This window comes from Bidens hawaiensis, unplaced genomic scaffold, assembly GCF_021521415.1.
Source record: "Bidens hawaiensis isolate Kalapana, Puna unplaced genomic scaffold, B.hawaiensis_p1.1 tig00007041_1, whole genome shotgun sequence".
In the NCBI taxonomy this organism is placed as follows: Eukaryota; Viridiplantae; Streptophyta; class Magnoliopsida; order Asterales; family Asteraceae; genus Bidens; species Bidens hawaiensis.
This window is the reverse complement of record NW_027491483.1, coordinates 219,327-238,951: the sequence shown is the minus strand read 5'-3', so window position 1 is coordinate 238,951 and position 19,625 is coordinate 219,327. Positions and strand designations below refer to the sequence as shown.

At 32.6% G+C, this 19,625-nt stretch overlaps 2 protein-coding genes across 2 annotated transcripts; one reads left to right on the top strand and one right to left on the bottom strand.

Annotated features, from left to right (window-relative positions):
* Positions 1–9,411: 9,411 nt before the first annotated feature.
* On the top strand, positions 9,412–15,044 carry LOC143634309 (caffeoylshikimate esterase-like). Its single transcript, XM_077102430.1, has 8 exons — positions 9,412–9,451; positions 9,571–9,661; positions 10,101–10,133; positions 12,534–12,680; positions 12,766–12,896; positions 14,096–14,233; positions 14,305–14,403; positions 14,507–15,044. Exons 1-8 carry the CDS (start codon positions 9,431–9,433, stop codon positions 14,891–14,893), a joined length of 1,047 nt encoding a protein of 348 aa, XP_076958545.1. The 5' UTR covers positions 9,412–9,430; the 3' UTR covers positions 14,894–15,044.
* Positions 15,045–15,071: 27 nt separating this feature from the next.
* Positions 15,072–18,167, bottom strand: LOC143634308 (uncharacterized). The gene is made up of 6 exons (XM_077102429.1): positions 18,076–18,167; positions 17,901–17,925; positions 17,342–17,416; positions 17,007–17,111; positions 16,782–16,901; positions 15,072–15,291 (listed from the first exon to the last, which is right to left on the bottom strand). Exons 1-5 carry the CDS (start codon positions 18,078–18,080, stop codon positions 16,785–16,787), a joined length of 327 nt encoding a protein of 108 aa, XP_076958544.1. The 5' UTR covers positions 18,081–18,167; the 3' UTR covers positions 15,072–15,291; positions 16,782–16,784.
* Positions 18,168–19,625: the final 1,458 nt, after the last annotated feature.

Here is a 19,625-nt window from a genome sequence, read left to right as displayed (position 1 = left end):
GTGGTTAAAAAAATAATACTGAAAAGTTAAATTTAATAATATACATAATAATATATCTTATGGATTTATAAGATATAAATAATTTTCTAAAATACATAAATTAGTAAGAATAATTTGTATTTGTATTTTGAAAAAATGAAATGGAAGGTTGTGAATCTATACCAATTAATAAAAAGAGAAAGCTAACATCAATTCATTCTAGTTGAGTTGGTAAGCCACAAACATTTGGGAATTGAGTTTGATTCCTACCAACAATATATTTTCCACTTTATCATTCATGTAGAGGAAATTGTAAGAATGAAATATAACGATATATGCCTAAGATCTCACAACAAATCTATAACTTTATCTAGAGATCATGTGTGTGTTTAAAGAATTATATTATGTTACGAGCAGTCTTATCATATAAATAAATATAATGGAGAAGAAATAATATGAATAGAAAAATGGTGAAGAAAGACTTTTTGGTTGACATCACATACAAGATTTTGACTTAACACCTCTACCTAAATTTTATATAGCACTATGAAGAAAAATTAAAGGTGTAGGGAATTAGAACGCGTAATAATCTTGAAACACCTCTTCCTTGTTAAATGCCCATACATGTTAAGCATCGATGTTTCATTTATCTTCTGTTTAGTCTTGCTAGAAGAAAGATGAAACACATACTTTATCTTTTTAAATACAAAATTGGGCATCTTAATTATAGTTTAAAAAAGAGCCTCTTTTGTATTTTGTTGGAAATGAGGTAAACACACCTAAAACATGATAATTATGATAGAGCACATGGCACAATGATAACATAGCATCTGAATTTATACTCCACACACCAATAAACACATGCTTTATACTCCACAAGGATTCAAGCTTGCAAGTTTGCATAGGCTTAAGGATGTTGTCACATTATTCATCTTTCAAATAATAAATCATCTATGTAAATTCAAGAAGCTAATGCACACTTGTAAATGACATTGGCATGCCAAGCTACGTACTTGCACACACACATTCATTCCACAACTTTGCCAAATTTGTCAAATTTAGTCACAGTCACCATTTAAAAAAAACCCTAGTTTCAACAATCAAATCTTGAATTACCATCCAATTTCAATCAATTAGCAACGGTACTATAACACAATTTATATATAATTCTATTCTAGCCAAAGTTAACTAAAATATAAGAATAACTCACATATATAAATTCGTGAACATGTTATGTAATCAAAATCAAACTTAGAAGACACGTCTTTCCTTCTATCTACTTGATTAAAGTCACCTAAACGTACTCTCTCTTTCTCTAATGTTTCTTTTTAAATTTAAAAGAAAATCTATTAAAATCCCCTCAAATCAGACGTTGAAGACATGTATTTCATTTCAAAACGGGCTACACAAAGTTTGTTATAATAATCTATATCTATATCTATACTATACTATACTATATATAAAATATGAGTGAGAGACCTTTTAATTTTTAAAATGTAACAAACTTGTTGCTTTTAATATAAACTATAATGCAAAAGATTAAAACATTTTAGAGGCAATTTTGTCTTTTAGCAAAATCAAAATCATGTTATGGTTTATTTTTAATTTATTTAAAAATAATTACAAGTTTGGTCCTTTAACTTTAATCACGTTTTGTTAATTTATATAACAGTTACATATATACCTCTTATTTTAAACCAACTACCCCGACAACGTTTAAACGCTAATAACTTTTTCAAAGGCTAATACTTGTTTTAAAAACATTATACCATAAAATCGAATGTTTTATTCTCTTTAATTTGAGCATGGTATTGCTATACTTTTTTTCATTTTAAAAACTTAACGTGTTACGTGATTACCATTAAAGACCGGCAAACGAATCGGGCGGGTACGGCCGTACGGCCGTTCGGGTCATAGAAGGTTAAGATTGGAATGAGTCGATACAAAAAGGTTAATTTGGTTTGGGTCAGGACGGGCTTGGGTTGAAAGGGGTCAAGTCATAACGAATTTCAGTTAGAACATTGTCAAGCGGAACAGGTTGCACGTCAAGACAAGTTCAATGTAGTGTTACGTGCGCACCAACACCCGAATGAGAGCGCACAGTCGTTGTGTGGCGTGCTTACTAGCACCGGTTAAGCTTCCAATGCTGCAATACGAGCATACTATCGTCGGGTTACGCGCGTACTGCATACTAGATACCAAATGTAACAACAAATGTAAGTAATTATACAATAGTTGCACGATGAATCACCAGACTGCATACTAGATACCATTTGATGTTTCCTACTAAGTCATGACTACAACCTCTTAACAATGGATTCCAGTTCAGTTAAACCATGCCATAAAAAGTTAATCATATGACTAAAACGTACCATAGGATAGAACGGTACGTGGGTTATAATAAAACACGCAAGTAATTTAAAGAAGCCTCGTGCTTTTTTTGTTGATGTGATATGGAATGGTGTCACTAATTATCTTTGAAAGGAGATGTGAAGCAGAAATCAGATGGTGAATAACTTCAATATATACCCTTGTTTTACCAGTCACAATCAATTTCAACGTTTTCGTGCTATTTTATTTGCACAAATTAAATGACATAGTAAAGGTCCATGTTCATGAGTTAGTTTTTTGAATATGAGGCATTAGAATTTATCATCAGAATGAAGAGAGCTATGTAGGTAACAAAATACTATAAGGTGAGCAGAGCAGCCTTGTAAGCCTTAAAGCCTCTAAATTAATAACCTGATTGATACAGCCAGCAAAAATGTTAGTTGAGTTCTTCGACTAATCAGTGCCTTACAAAAATGCGGCTTACACCCATTTGACCATCACACAAAACATGCCATGGCAACCTTCTAATTATTACAAACCATAGCATGATCTAATGAGCCTACACAAAAGGATGCTTCATTAATGAGTCCAATTCAACTTTACATTCCAAGATGAGATCATTTGTATTCTTTTCAACAAGTTGCAACTCTCTCACACACTTTTCAGCCTTTTCAAACCGTTCTTTTGCACCCATTAGCTCTTCACGTCTGTCTCTCTGATCAGCTGTATCGAGAATGTTCTTAAATTTCATTCTCATAAGCAATGATACAAGTATACGACCACCACTTTCAAATCAATGCACAAATATGAAACTTTAATGGGCTTTTAACATAAGTAATTAATAAATCACAATATTGAGCCCATTTCTAATTGGGCCTGAACTTTTACACCCAAAAACGCTTCTAGAAAGCCGGGTATAAATATCCCTAGGATTTCGAATTCACTACCGTCTACCTAACCTCACATCTGCAAGTGGTTAACAAGGCAGAGACGCCGTCGCCCGCCGTCGTTAGCGTAATCTCCACATGTTACTTTTTTTTCTTGATTTCCGCCTCCGGCGAAAATCACCTAAATTATACGTGTTTCTTGATTTCAATTGTAGAAACTTGTTGATAAATTATTTTTTTGCAACTTGCAATTGTAGCAAGTAGCCATGTAGGAACTGATTCACCCACGCCTTCCGGTATGGCGCCAAAGATGAAATGTCATACCTCGATCCCGGGTGGTTGAAAAGGACTGGTATAACATTGTTCATAAGGACGAATTTAAATGTTATGATGAAGCAACGAAGTTGTCTCGTGATGCAAAAGAAAAAAATGCAAGATGATGGTTGTTCTAGGAGCGACGAACGAACTAGTTAAACAGTTATTGGACAAAGTATGTGTCTCTTTGGTCAACTAAAAACGCCTTCTCACCGGTGACCTCCCATTGTGATATAAATGTAACATAATTTCTTGATGCAGGCTTCTGAAAAATGGAATGAAGCAGATGCATTGAAGGAAGAAAATGACTTTTTTTTCTGTTTAAACAAAAGTATGTTATAAAATGTTTATTTTATTTGATTATTCTTTTATTTTGGTTCTTGTTTTATTTTATTTGTTTTTTTATTTTATAAAATACAGGAAAATGGGCATTTGGAATAGGGTGAAGATTGACTTGCATTACCAGCACAAAGAGCAAGCAATGAACATTGTGAAAGATCACATTCAGTTTGGTGAATATTCGCAAAGTAAGTGTATAATTATTTATTTAGATCACAACATATTATAATTATATTTATTTAGATCACACATAATATTATTATTATTATTTACTATTTATTATTATTATTTATTATTTGTTATTTATTTATTACTTGTTTATTTATTTATTATTATTATTATCATTAAAGTCTGGTTAAGGATGATGATGATGATGATGATGATGATGTTGTTCCTTGTTTTTTGATATTTAGGTTTAGAGGATACGATAATAGTCACTGGTAAAGGGGGTGGCGATCACGGAGAAGCGGTTTTAAAACTCGAGGTATTCGATAAGACAATTAAGCCCCAAATGGACAAAGACCAAATGGTAAGGACCTCGATCGGTAAGTAGATACAATGACAAAGACCATATGTGAAGCCATCTCACCATGTGAGGTGACGTTAGTTTCTCTTATTTGAAGAGGAGCCCGAGAAGTCACTATAAGTTTCTCCTTCTCGTCAGTTTTACAAACAGCCGGAGCCGACTCCAACAAATCATAAACTTTCTCGTTATATATCTAAAAGACTAAAACAGAAAAAAAGAATACTTGAGAAAGTATTTAAACATACATACTGAACATTTGTTTTTATTATATATGTACCTCAATTGTAACACTAACAGACTTGATCCCAATCGGCTTTCACAAGATAGATCGAAGATAGCATCAACTTGTTGTGCCCATGGTGTTGCAGGTCGTCGAAGCTATGGTGGGAATTACATATATCAGAGTTGTTATTGTTCAACAGTGAGGGAGGAAGGAAAGGATACGATGTGAAGTGTAAAACATAACTAGAGATTGTTTATAAAGTGTTATTGGTCCACGATGATAGTGACTAGTCATTGTATTGTACAAACTTGAACAGAAATGAAAAGGAGAGAATGATTTGTAGCCACACAAAAAACTCTTTAAAAAAACAAATAAATAAATCATAACTCAAAATTTAATAAAAAAATGAAAAAAGTAAAAACACAAAATTGTTTCCATCGTCTTTCTTGTTCTCATAAAAACACACAATGGTAAGTGAAAAAAGTCGTTGTGTCTTTTTTTATCATTTTGTTTTGTGTTTATTTTTGTTATTGATTGTCTTTTTTCCTTCACATTGTGTCTTTTTTTTATACTGTGTTATATTACTCCACATTGTGCTATATTTGGTTCGACACTGTGTTATATTTTGTGATCTAGTGTGTCTTATTCAGTTATAATTGTGCATTTTGTTCATTTTCGTCATTATGTCTTTAATCTCGGCATTGTGTCTTTTTGTCAATTTTTTTATGTTTTTTTGAACGGGAATAACGGCGGAAACATTTTAGTTTTTTAATTTTTTTCGTTTTTGTTTAAGTGTTATTGGTCCACGATAATAGTGACTGGTCATGGTATTGTACAAACTGGAACAGAAATGAGAAGGATGAGAATGATTTGTAGCCACACAAAAAACTCATTAAAAAATAAATAAATAAATCATAACTCAAAATTTAATAAAAACAATGAAAAAAGTAAAAACACAAAATTGTTTCCATCGTCTTTCTTGTTCTCATAAAAAAAACACAACGGTAAATGAAAAAAGTCGTGTCTTTATTTTATCATTGTGTTTTGTGTTTATTTTTGTTATTGATTGTCTTTTTTCCTTCACATTGTGTCATTTTTTATACTGTGTTATATTACTCAACATTGTGCTATATTTGGTTCGACGATGTGTTATATTTTGCGATCCAGTGTCTTATTCAATTATAATTGTGCATTTTGTTCATTTTCGTCATTATGTCTTTAATCTCGGCATTGTGTCCTTTCGTCAATTTTTTTATGTTTTTTATAACAGGAATAACGGCGGAAACATTTTAGCGTTTTAATTTTTTTTCGTTTTTTATGTATATTTTGAGTTATGATTTTTTTATTATGTTTTTTAAATTTATTTTTAAGGGGCTTTTTGTCTTGTCACAAATCCTTTTCACACTTCTCATTTTTGTCTCCCTTTGTATTTTAACAGAAATTGTTTTTTATGTTTGTATCAAATTTCACTTATTGTTCTTTATATTTAAATTTGATATGTTTTGTCCTTTACGTTTTCAAACTTAACAGCGTTTGTCCTTTGGATCTAACTCAGTAAGTTTTTTCGTTAAATCAGGTCATGTAGACTCCATGTGAGGGTATTAGCAGTGGCGGACCCAGGATTTTTTGCCAATGGGGTCCCATATTTTCGGTGTTCAAATTTTTCGGGTCGGTCGTTGTTCAGGTCGGGTCGAGGAGAAGAACATAATAAAAAACAATATCATAATAAAACTTTATTTTCAATCATCACTATCTGAACGGGTCAAAATGGGTCGGGTTGACACATAAACACTTTGTTTTCCCTTTCTTAAACATTTTTGAGATAGAACCTAGATCCACCCTTTCATAAGCATGTGTTGAAAACCATTAACTTAAACTAGTGAAAAATAAAACTGATATTTTAAAGTGTTTGAATGTTTCTAAAGAAAACCATGCATAAAGTTGAAAACAATGATATGTATTTTAGAGGTGTTTGAATGTTTCCAAAGTTATCATTGCAACATTAACAATCAAATGATTGATTAACACTAAAAATTAACACAAAAAACCAAAAACTGAGCCTTGTAAGACTTGAACCCATGACCTTTCAAAGATAAAACAAGGGACTTTCCACCAGACCACATCAACATTAATAGTATGGGTTCCAAGTATTAAATCTTATGGGGTTCTCAAAAAATTTAATATACCGCTTCTAATAAATTTTTAAAAAACATTGGTGTCCCGGGACCCCGATCCACACTATGTGGGTCCGCCCCTGGGTATTAGTGTCTATTCCAATCAGTGTTTTAAAAACCGGTTCAAACCGGCCGGTTGAACCAGATTTCGCACAACAGAAGTATTTTGGCGATATATTTAGCCGGCTTGCTAGAATATCGTAACGGCGTTTTTTTTTTCTAAAATACCGGTTTTTACCGGCAACCCGGTTTTTAAGTTGTAGAATTTTTTTATATTTGCGGCCCATATTTTTCTAAAATTACTTTTAACCCAACAATTAACATCTAAACATGTAAACGTTATAACTATTTTTTAAAAATTGAGTGCTTTGGTATTATTTTTTTAGTATAGATTAACTTTTGGATTATTTTTTGTTTTGAAATCATTTACTTTTAGGTTATTATTGGAGTTGAAGTTGCATTTATAAGAAATAATAAGGTAAACTATTCAACCAGTTGAACCTTCTGGTATAACCGGTTCAACCTGTTGTACCATTTTTTAGCCCGATCCGGTACAAGTGAAATAACGGTTTTTATAACATTGATTCCAATCCTAATACATAAATAATTTTTTTAATAAAACAAAAAAAAATCCCCACCCAATCCAACCATGCCCTTTCTCCTTCTAAATGCTCTATCCCAGACCACAATAGGGCTGTCATAACACGAACATGATGACCGGTCGTACTAAACACGAACATGACACGATAATTAATCGTGTCACATTTTTCTAAACACGAACCTCGTTAGTAACATGTTAATGGACATGTTTAACCCAAACCTGTTAAAACCCGTGCCGTGTCGTGTTAACAGGTTCGTGTCATAAATTGACATACTTTGACCCCAACCACCACCACCATCACCTACTGCCGCACCTTCACTTTCACCATCGTTGACCATGAGAGTATGAGTTGTCAACTCTACAAGAGGATGAGAGACGCTGAAATATTTCTGCCAATTTAGGGTGACAATATTATTAATCAACATACTAAAGTCGTAGTAGTAATATATTTATGAGAACACCGATTTTTTGTTAGAATTTGAATACAACACAGCTTGAAGAGTATCCATCAACGCATTCCTTCCATCTGGATCGTATAATAATTGGAAATAAAGAAAATGAAAAAATAAAAAAAACAAAACCTACACTTTAATATATAAGTATTCAACTATTTAAAACATTTAACGATGTTTACGAAACATCTTTATCATGTTAATTGTTAACTAACAATATACAACAAAACAATTCGAATTTTGTAGAAACGAGTCGTTGCAATATTGGATAAATAAATCAATTAAAACACATTAATTTTAAAACTTTACATAATCATTATGTAGATGTACTTTTCACAATAATCAGTATCATTCTGTGACATCTTTTAGTACTCATGCACCAATATTGTTAAATGGCAAGCATGAACCCCGGCAATGACCGCCGAAAAACATCTCGAGGCTGGCTCCTCCACACGGTTAAGGGGTTTGGCTTTGATCAACTCCTTAACCGTCAATCATGTGTTGAAATACTCTCAAAATTGGGTGATTAACCCATCTTCAGGGTCCACGAGTGTTTTGCCCGGCTCATTATGTCGGAGCAGATCGATAAAACATGGACAATGGTAAAACCCAAGTGTTGAGTCGCTAAGTCGATGTGAATTATGTCGGTTCGAGTACGTGCGTTATTGAACCGGAACTAAAACCAAAAATAAAATAAAAAAGTTATAAAAATCAAGGCGGACCAATGGGATGGCATCGATCGGTAATACTCGAGCATTGGTAAAACACAATCGTTGCTGATCCGATCCTTGTCATTAAGATAACCATAAAATGTTTTCGACCAGATTCATGACCATTTAAAACTTTATTTGTGGCCTATCCTCATCCTAACCCATTTATGTGGGTTAAGTGATGAGTCGCCGTAACTATGAATTCATCGCAAAGATATTGGCCCTAGAACATGGGCGTATGCAGCTTTAGAGGAGCGGGTTCGGCCGAACCCGTACAAAATTTTGTCTTAGTGTTATATGTTAGTGTATTTTGACATCACACATGTTAAAATTTCTACATCAACATTCAAACCCATAAAAAACCCAGATCTAAATGATAAACAACAGAAAAAAAATTCCTGATTACACCACTGATCATATATGTAAATCAGAATGAAATAAATGAAAAGATATAATTAATATGATATCTCACCTAGGTGGCATTTAGATAATTAAATATTACTTGACAACCACCTTGATCTATAAAGAGCCAAGAAATATTACATTCTTGAATCATCATCAATGGAAGTCGAATACCAAGAGGTATATGTAAATCAGAATGAAATAAATGAAAAGATATAATTAATATGATATCTCACCTAGGTGGCATTTAGATAATTAAATATTACTTGACAACCACCTTGATCTATAAAGAGCCAAGAAATATTACATTCTTGAATCATCATCAATGGAAGTCGAATACCAAGAGGTATATGTAAATCAGAATGAAATAAATGAAAAGATATAATTAATATGATATCTCACCTAGGTGGCATTTAGATAATTAAATATTACTTGACAACCACCTTGATCTATAAAGAGCCAAGAAATATTACATTCTTGAATCATCATCAATGGAAGTCGAATACCAAGAGGTAACTCACTCACTCTCTATTCCAGTAGTTGTCAAAATCTTGAGCTTTGGGTTTTATAAATTTTAATTAAAAATGAATCTTTGATAATGATCAATGTGTTTAATGGCAATATATTTCAGGAGTACATAAGGAATTCAGGAGGAGTGCAACTCTTTACGTGCCGATGGCTTCCTCTTTCGTCACCAAAAGCCCTCATTTTCCTTTGTCACGGTTCTCTTTCTCTCTCTCTCTCGTTCTCATCCGACGATGGAAATGAAAGGACTTGTGAGGAAATTAAAATAAATAGTAATATAAAATAAAAAAACATCGTGTTCCATGTACTTTCATTCTTCTAAATTTGAGAGAGAAAATAATTTAAACACGTAATATCTTTATTTTTCGCGTACCATTGATATTTTTTTTAAGTGTTTGAGGAGAAAAAGGGTTTTAGCACCTAAAGTCTTTATATATATATATATATATAATTTTCTTCAAACTCGGAATCACAATACCTTATTAAATCTTTTTCGTTTTTTAATTCCATCCGTTTTCTTTTCTTAACTTATTAAACTCTAAAACACAGCTTAAATAATAAATAAATATATGTATAGAATGAAATTATATAAATTACATTGATAAGATTAACGAATCATTAAAGTTTAATTCGCAGGTTACGATATGGAATGCAGCGATTTCATGAAAGGTATTAAATATCTTTTATTTTGATGATTCACTTCTACCTTTTTTTCACGTGAACATATAAATACAAACCAACTTTAGAATCACTATTCGTTAAGAATCCTAGAACAGTCTCCACCAACTCATTTTCCTCGTGTCTCAAATTATTATCTTTTTGACCTTTTTAATATTATGAGAAATTATTTTTTTTTAAATTACTAGATTCATTTGTTAAAACTTGTTATGAGAAGCTATATGTATAACTTCTGATTTTATGTGAAATTTAACGAGCTTGGTTTAAAAACGTTAAGGCGAATTGTTGTTCATAGACGTTTAAGCATATGGTAAGCGTCGAAAGTTCACACGTAACTCTCAAATAAGTTTTTACATCACTCTTTTGATCATTTTCACATACCAACCTCTCAAAGGTAGATGTTTACTAAATCAATAGAAAAGTAATTTTGAATCGTTGTTTCAAAAACATTAAAGAGGCATAATAGTCTTTAATGGGACAATAGTAATTAAAATATGTAATGTTTACACAAGTTACATAAAGGGATCAATTAGCATTATTATTTATTAAATACTTTTGTTAATATTTTAATTTAAGCATCTTTAATTCGGCACACAAATAAATAATTGCATGATATTGACTCGTCCTTCTATAAAGAAAGTATGTATCTCCTACAATATCATATTTTTTTTCTTCATAATTTTCTAACTTTTGCATTTATGTCTTTATGGTATATAAATCTTTAGTTATAAATGATAATAGTGGATTAATTAAAAGCCTTAAGTACCAATAATATGATTTAATCCTCTATAATCTTTCATTAATGATCATTTATGAGTATATAACTTTATTAAATAGGAATAAATGGAGTTTAAGTATGGTTTGTTGAAGTAGGTGATGAAACAAGGGCCCCACATATATTTATAGTGTGGTTACCAAACACATCTATAAAGTTTTCACCTACCATGTTGTTGTTCAACATCTTTTGGTTACCTTTGATGTAAGCAAAACCGGTTTTCAAGTACCTATAATGTTTTATTTTTTCTTTATTATTTTTTTTAAGTATTTCGTGTTTTGTTTGTATTTGAGATTTATACAATTTGGTTCACGATTTGTGGTTTAAAAAACCGGACTAAACGGTTAGGTTCACGTTTTGGAGCATCAAGTTGATTGTGGAAACCGAACCCACGTTTTAGAAAATTTGGATTTCAATAATACAAACTATGTGACCTATTGGCCGGTAGTAAACTAATAGTCGATATTGTTCTTGTAACAAATGACACTTAAAGCTTTCAATTTTGTGTGTCAAGGCATTCTTACTCAATTGTTCATTAGGGTCGAATAGAATTATTTTTTTCATTAACAAAAATAAAAGTCAAAAGTCTCATTGACATATTAGTCATGTTGTTAGTATTTTATGATTATCAACTAGACCTGTAAACGAATCAAACTTCCGGTGAACTGTTCGTGAACCGTTCGGCGAGAAGTTCGTTTATATTCGTTTATTTAATAAACGAACGAACATGAACACAAAATTTGTGTTTGTTTAATTAAACGAACGAACATGAACACATGTTCCGTTCGTTCATTTATGTTCATGAACGTTCGTTTATGTATTAATAGAAAATAATTAAATATTATCTGGATTTATCATCTACTTAAATGTTTTATATATGTTAATTTGTGTATGTTTATGTGTTTTCATTTAAGTTTATTTATGTTTGTTTGTCTTCATTCACATTGGTTCATATATGTTTATTTATGTTCGTTTATCTTTGTTTAGTTATGTTTGTTTAGATTTTAAACAAACGAACATAAACGAACACAAATGTCAATTTTTAAATAAACGCACATGAACATAAATATTTGTTCGATTAATTATAAAGTTAAATGAAAGAACACGTATATGCCCTTGTTCGTGTTCATTCGATTCGTTTACGGGCTTTCAATATTCACATTGATGAATACATCGATCTTATTCTCTAGCATCTACTTATTTTATTTGTGTTCGTGAACCGTTCGCGAACACATTAATTTCCTTAATGAACGAACACGAACATAAAATCTCGTTCGGTAAGTGTTCGTGAACCGTTCGTGAACACGATATTTTCTTAACGAACGAACATGAACAAGGCCTTGTTCGTGTTCGATCGGTTTACAGCCCTATTATCAACCAACAAGTTTTAGCTTAAATAGATTAAAAAAAATATTTGTTAACTTTTTATTATGTGGATATATGATATTCATGAAGAAAATGTCAATTCAAAAGAATTAATGAAAACCAACGGTTTTGACTAAAATAGCAGTACAAACTTTCGAACCGAATATTTTTGTCTTGTTTGGTTTGCCTTAATGTAAAATGTACTTTCTTGACATTAAGAGGGATGATTTAATTGGTTTGTTTTATGCTAGGGTGTGGGATCAAGCTAGCGAGCTATGGGTATGCGGTCTATGGAATAGACTATGAAGGGCACGGACGATCCATGGGTGCACGATGTTACATCAAGAAATTTGATCACATTGTCACCGATTGCTCCAACTACTTTAAACATATTTCGGGTACATATACAGTTTCTTTTACGATATTTAATGTTTTGGATTGGACCAGTGGACCACTAACTTGTTTATGGCTCAAACTACTCAGGCCAAGAGGACTACAAGAATACGAGACGGTTCTTGTACGGTGAATCCATGGGTGGTGCAGTTTCCCTTCTTATATACAAAAAAGACCCGACTTTCTGGCATGGTGCCATTCTAGTTGCACCCATGTGTAAGGTAAAGGAGTTTTATCATCTAAAATTTTCAAATTGTTTCTCATTGTTAAGAAAAATTAAAAAATATGTAACATGGACACTCTGAAAGATTGATTATAGTTTAGATTAAAAAAATCAATATATGATTATCATTGATAGTTTTGGACTCTATTATAAAAGTAGGGAGGTAAATGAGTCATATTGAGCACAAGTTCGACTCATTTGGTTTAAAAGAGTTCGAGTCTGGCTCGCCTTGAACCATATGCTTAAGACTCGAGTTCGTCTCGAGCTAGGCTCGTTTATTATTTGTTAAATATTCAATTTTTATATTTACTTTTACATATTTATACGTTTTAAATAACATAATATATATTTATTTACTTTTATCATAATTTTATACATAATAATAATAATATTTGTTGTGCAATTATATATCTATAATATATATAAACGAAAACATAAAAATCCTATGTGTCGCGATGTGGTCGCTCCCCCTTTTTTTGGAGTCACCAGATTTGCTTGATTTTTAAATTGAGGCTTCTCATGCATTTGACCCGAATTCATGGGTATGGGCCTTACCAAACCCAGATATTTCTTAAACGGGTTATAAAATCTCATTAAATTAAAAATTATTCTCACCAAATTATTGATGTAAAAATCCTATAAAATAGGATATAATAAAAATTAATATCTTGATGATTCTAAAAAGATATATATATATATATATTATTTAAATTAAAAAAACCAATTTTATAGTAAAAAAATAAACGGGTCCTGGGTCTCATCAAACCATGAGTATATTATTAACTTTCATAAATATTATTTATAATTAAAAAAAACAATTTTATAGTAAAAAAAATAAACGGGTCTTGGGTCTCATCAAAACCATATATCTTTTAAATCGGGTTATAACATCTCATTTATTTGTAAAACAATTTATCACCAAACCATAAGTATCTTATTAACTTTCATACAATAAAAAAATATAAATTCAAAAAATAAATAAATATTAGAACAAACAATATAAAACAACCCCGTAATACGGGGGATAAAAACTAGTAGTTTCTATATAAAAGGACCACAAAGAACTACTATAATAATTAACGAATGTTACATACAACGCCTCGAGCTTGTTTAAGCTCAACTTAGTTTAAGCTTTCAACAAATCGATCTTATAAAGTTGTAGCATTCTAAATTGCAATTTTCTTAAAATGTTGATAGATATCTGAGAAGGTGAAACCTCACCCAATGGTGATAAGCATGCTTACAAAGGTAGAAGATGTGATACCAAGATGGAAGATTGTCCCTACAAAAGATGTTATTGATGCAGCTTTTAAGGACCCTCTTAAGAGAGAGGAGGTAACATCTTCATCTTTCGAATCCAACAAGCGTATATTTCTAATTTTTACCGCTATTAAAACATTACGCAGATACGCGCAAACAGACTAATCTATCAAGAAAAACCAAGGCTAAAAACAGCTCTTGAAATGCTTAGGACCAGTATGAGTCTTGAGGACACCTTAAGCAAGGTCACTTTACCTTTTCTATATTACACGAGCCAGGCCAAAACTTGAGCCCGTATGAGCTAATATTCAGGCCCGAATCTAAGTAAACTGTTAACTTCTTATGCAGGTTACATTGCCATTTTTCGTGCTACATGGTGAGGCAGATACAGTGACGGATCCAGAAGTAAGCCGGGCTTTATACAATCAGGCCAGCAGCAAAGACAAGACCATCAAGCTATACCCAGGAATGTGGCATGGGTTAACCTCAGGCGAGCCGGATCACAACATTGATATCGTCTTTGCTGACATCATTTCATGGCTCGACAAGTGGTCTGATAAAGATTACATTACCGAAAAGCAATTTTACAACAATGTTGGTGGTATTGTTAATAATATAAAGCTCGTCTCCCATATGGTAGAAAAGAGTCGAAGCAAGCCACAGCAGGGTCAAACACATGGAAGCTATCTTTGTGGGTGGAAAGGAAAGCGAATGCACCACCATCCTGCCATGTAGCCACCACTCTTCAAACTTATTGTGTTCGGTTTAATAGGAACTATATGTAGCAGATTGTGATGGAACTTGTTTCGTGACCTTAATGTTTAGAAACTTATCTTAATCGACATCACCTAGATGGTATTTTTAAGGCCCGGCTCATTATTTTAAGTACTTAATAACTGAATAAGTCCAAATATACGACAGAAAAAAGCGATCTATTATAAAAGAAGTCTCAATAGCAAGCATTGGTAACGCTAGCTTCTCTTAAATCCAAGATCAACCCAAGGGAAGCTAGAAGTCTTGATCATCTAACAAAGATCATACAAACCAAAAGAAAACAAACAGTCACCTGCAACATCTTTCTTCACACACAAGTCCAAGTGAACTACAAATTTAGAGCTCCTATTAGACAAATCCTGCAATAGAAATAGAAAATATGGGATTAGTTCAACCTTAGTTATCTAACACCTTGCTGGTTTAGTCTTAACTAAATTTCATTCTATGCAGATCACTAACGAGAAAAAAATGTTTTAGAACATAAAGGTTAACCGACTTATAACCGAAACAAACTCATGCCAATAACTGATAAACCGAAAACCGATAGGTTAACATTCTCCAACAACCAAAACATTGATTTCGTTTAAGACTCATAACTGAGCGAACCATATAGAAACAAATAAACTAATCTAAATATTAAACATAAATATACATATGGGTTTTGTTTCCCCGTGTCTAAGAAAATTCCAATACATGTAACAATTCCCAGGTTTGCTACCAAAGATTGGATCACGAGAGCAACAACTGATGATGGCATAAACTGTAATCCATGGTAGTTGCCAACAAATAAGATTTCCTTTGATACGGTCATGTCTATCAAATCAATGATGCTTTATTTTGTATTTTATAATGAAATCTTCTCTATTTGCAACTACCGGAGGTTCTTACCGGTGGCCTCAGGTGTTGCTTTTCAGACTCACTCTTCGGCAAACATCGGAGGGGTGCTACGGGTGTTGGATCTTTATTAGGCAAGGGAAAACAAATCCTCCAGCATGCTTCTGTATCCAGTTCCTCCTATATATTATTTAGACTATTTATTTATTTCTATATGGTCTGTTTGATTTAGAGCACTAACCAAACCGAAACCAAAAGGTTATTAGAGAATGCTACCGCTCGGTTTTCAATTAATCGGTTTCGGCTAATCAGTTATTGGCATGGGTTCGGCGGTTGAGTTATGAGTCAGATCACAATGAGGTGTTGATCCTAAACAATTGTTTATCATAACTTTAACATGTTTTTAAAATAATAAGCTTGTCAAAGCCAGGTTTTAAAACATGTGTAGTGCTCTGATGTGTCTTAATACCAAAAGCCAATGTGTGATGCGTGAGGCAGGCGCAAAGCATATTTGAGGCGTTTGATGTTAAAAAAATAAGGAAGATTATTTATACATTTGGCTTGTGAACTTTTAAACACTAAAATATAAGATATTCTCATCATCTCTTGTTAGAAATGTTCAATCAATGGTCTAATTTGTTTAAATGCTCAAAACCCATTGCTCAATCAATGGCTAGATTTGTTTAATCAAACTTGAAAATCTCGGAGCCATTGCAATCAACGGTCCAATCTGTTCGAATACTGATCAAATGTGTAAAGCAACACATCAAACCGCATCATGAAATCATATCACGGAGCGATCTCATCACGCATTTAAAAACCAAATGCCAGGAGATGATGCCACAATATGTACCACCTCACTAATAAGCTAATGTTAAAAAAATGATTTTGCAAGTTTTATATAGCATAACTACACTTTGTCAACTCTGCTCAAGTTCAACTAATTTAGCACGTCTCCAGTTAGCCATATATATATATATATATATATATATTGTAAAATATCAAGAAAACATACCTTTCACTTGGGGTTTCTAAGCACAATGATAACCGAATCACCTCGAAGAAACATCTTGCTAATAAACCTGTCTTTGTTAACCGGTAAAGCTTTCTTCTTGCCTTTTCCAGTCTTGGGCACCTGACAAACAAAACCACAACATAAAAAAGTGCCCAACGCCACAATCTTGTCATATTTTAATAAAACTGAACTAAAAAACTTTAAACAATTCAGGGCAAAACAAACCTCAGTCCACATCTCCCTAACATTCTCAAGCACCATATTGCAGTGTCGATCAAAGGCCCTAACACGACCTAGAAGCTTTTTATTATTCCTGCAGTTAATAAGAACCTGCATTGGCAGCACAATGACAGAACAATGTTATCTACAATCATTGTCAATCAAAGGGTCAATATCAACAGCAGCAGCCTATTCAAACAAATGCTAATTATCAATGACGATGCGGCGATGCCAACCAAAATGTCCGGTCCATACTTACAAATTAATTACAATTTCAGTTTATTTTGTGCAAAAACATTTAAACGTGTCTTATCAGCTATATATAGAAAACATATGGTTACCTGCGTATTGTTTTTAACACTCATCATCAAGACAGAGAGGGGCCCGGTGTTGAACTCCTCTTCCTCATTCTTGGTCTGCAACAAAGTTTAGCGTGAAATATATATGATGAGAACTAGAGGTGTAAGCGAGGCAAGTCAATCACAAGCTACTCGAGATCGGCTGGCAAAAAACTCGATCCGATCCGAGCTTAAACAAGCTCAAGCCAGCTCGCGAGCCTAAACATGCCTGTTATTTGTAAAAATTTTATTTAACAGACATTGTTATGTGTAAAGTTATGAATTTATGATAAAAGTAACTAAAAAAAATATAATATGTTATATATAAATTAAATATTAAAAAAATACATAAATAATTATTAATACATATAATTTAATTAATACACAATATACGAGCTCAAGCCTGAAAAGCTACTCATGAGCCGAGCTCGAGCTCTCTGTAAGCTAAGCTAAACGAGCCGAGCTTAAGCACAGTCAAAACGCAATTTTGACACCAAAATGAACCAACAGCAACTAGAATCATAATATTAATATTATTATTATAAAGACAATTAGTACTTACTGGAGCATCTTCCTCCATTGATCGACTGCAAAAATGAGAAACAAATAAAACACAAACAATTAGCAGCAGTTTAGTAGCATCACTAGGGTTTAAAAATTAGTGGCAAATTTAGGCATCTAGGGTGCGTTTAAGTGTATAAGTAGCGTAGTAATGATGTTATAGTATTAATAATTACCTCATGATCCGTTTATCTGAAAGCAGAAACAAACTTAGGGTTTATAATACTTATTATGATTAAATCGCCGGAGAGCTGCTGCTGCTGCTAGTGAGTGGTGTCTGTATGTAAAAGTGTATAACGATAATTGGCCCAACAATAAATCTCCGACCCAAATTGAGTCCCACAGGCCCAAGCATGTAATTTTTTATCTTTTCATAATCTACAATCTAAAATACCTTTAAAAATTTTAATAAGATGGTATTTTTCATTAAATTTTATAAATGACTCATAAAAAGGTTTTATTTTTCCATAATGACATAATTTCTTTTATGCACAATAATAGTGGGAAGTTAGGGCAGATGCAACGCCGGTTATCATGTCACGTAACATGATATCCATTCTAGTATATTATATAAAAGTAATATATTCACAACTCTTTTTTAGTTTAGTGTAAGATCATTTGTAGCGGAAAGCAAGTGTAGGGTATGTCTGCATTCTTGTGTGAATGTTCTCCCTATTTGCTTTTCATGGGGCTCTCTGATCTCTCCCTCATCCCCTCACGTAAAACACGACCACTCATGACTTTGTAAAAGGATGCCCTTCCGTCTTTCATCTCTCTTTTACATACCGCGTGTCATCTTCTCTTCTTTCACATTGGACAAAAGCTTAGACGAATTTCTCTGCGTTTAAGAAGGTCTAACAATATAATTTTCATCGCTCTTTTTCTTTCTAGTCTAAACTACTTCCATCAACAAATTCCTTCGTCCCAATAGTTTAAAGTTATTCACATATGAATCCTTATAAGTTATTAACTTTTAAACATTTGTTATGTCATTCAATTAAAACTTTTAAACATTTGTAGTGTCATTCTTTTATCCCTACTATTTAATAGCCTTTCTTTTTATTTTTCTCTACCCAAAATGCAAGATGTCATGTATTAGGTTTGGTCTTAGGAGTGATACATTCTTTTATTCCCGCTATTTACAGTGCATTTTTTTCTTTGTTTGTAAGGCTACTTAATAGTCAGTCATCCGTATTTTTAGTTTTGAATTTTGATACATAGATTTGACTTTTGAGGTCACACAAACCTCTCAATCCCTCTTTTGTTCCCATCTTTACTATTTCATCACTTCTCTATTGTCACTTGCAATTATAAAAAGAAAACTCTAAAATAATGTTAAACGTTATTTTTGCACCTATAATAATAATAATAATAGTGTTGTCATAGTCACTTCCAATGGAAAAAAGAAAACTGGGGTACAACTTACAAAGTATCTCCATACAAGTCCAACCCCTTCCTCTATCCAAGAAAACTGGGGTACAACTTACAACATATCTCCTTACAACATTTCATCACTTCTCCATACTTACAACATATCGCCTTCGACACTTTTGGATCCCTAGCTCCCGAGGCGGTTCGCTTCTTGGAGCGGGTGCAGAAGGTGGTCCACAGTGACTCGCAGAGCCCGAGGAACCAAGGATTTATATTTAGTAGAATAGGCTTTGCGATTCAAAAGGGGATAGCGGCGCAGCTTGTTGCTCGCTTACCCATTATCCAGATGTAGTTC

Bases quoted from the DNA above. Each gene is read 5' to 3' on its own strand.
- LOC143634308 (XM_077102429.1), bottom strand. The intron at 17,417-17,900 runs GTAAGTACTAAT...ACTTTGTTGCAG, and splicing joins CAATGGAGGAAGATGCTCCA to ACCAAGAATGAGGAAGAGGA. The intron at 16,902-17,006 runs GTTTGTTTTGCC...TTTGTTTGTCAG, and splicing joins TTAGGGAGATGTGGACTGAG to GTGCCCAAGACTGGAAAAGG.
- LOC143634309 (XM_077102430.1), top strand. From the start codon at position 9,431: ATGGAAGTCGAATACCAAGAG. The intron at 12,681-12,765 runs GTACATATACAG...CAAACTACTCAG, and splicing joins CTACTTTAAACATATTTCGG to GCCAAGAGGACTACAAGAAT. The intron at 14,404-14,506 runs GTCACTTTACCT...CTTCTTATGCAG, and splicing joins TTGAGGACACCTTAAGCAAG to GTTACATTGCCATTTTTCGT.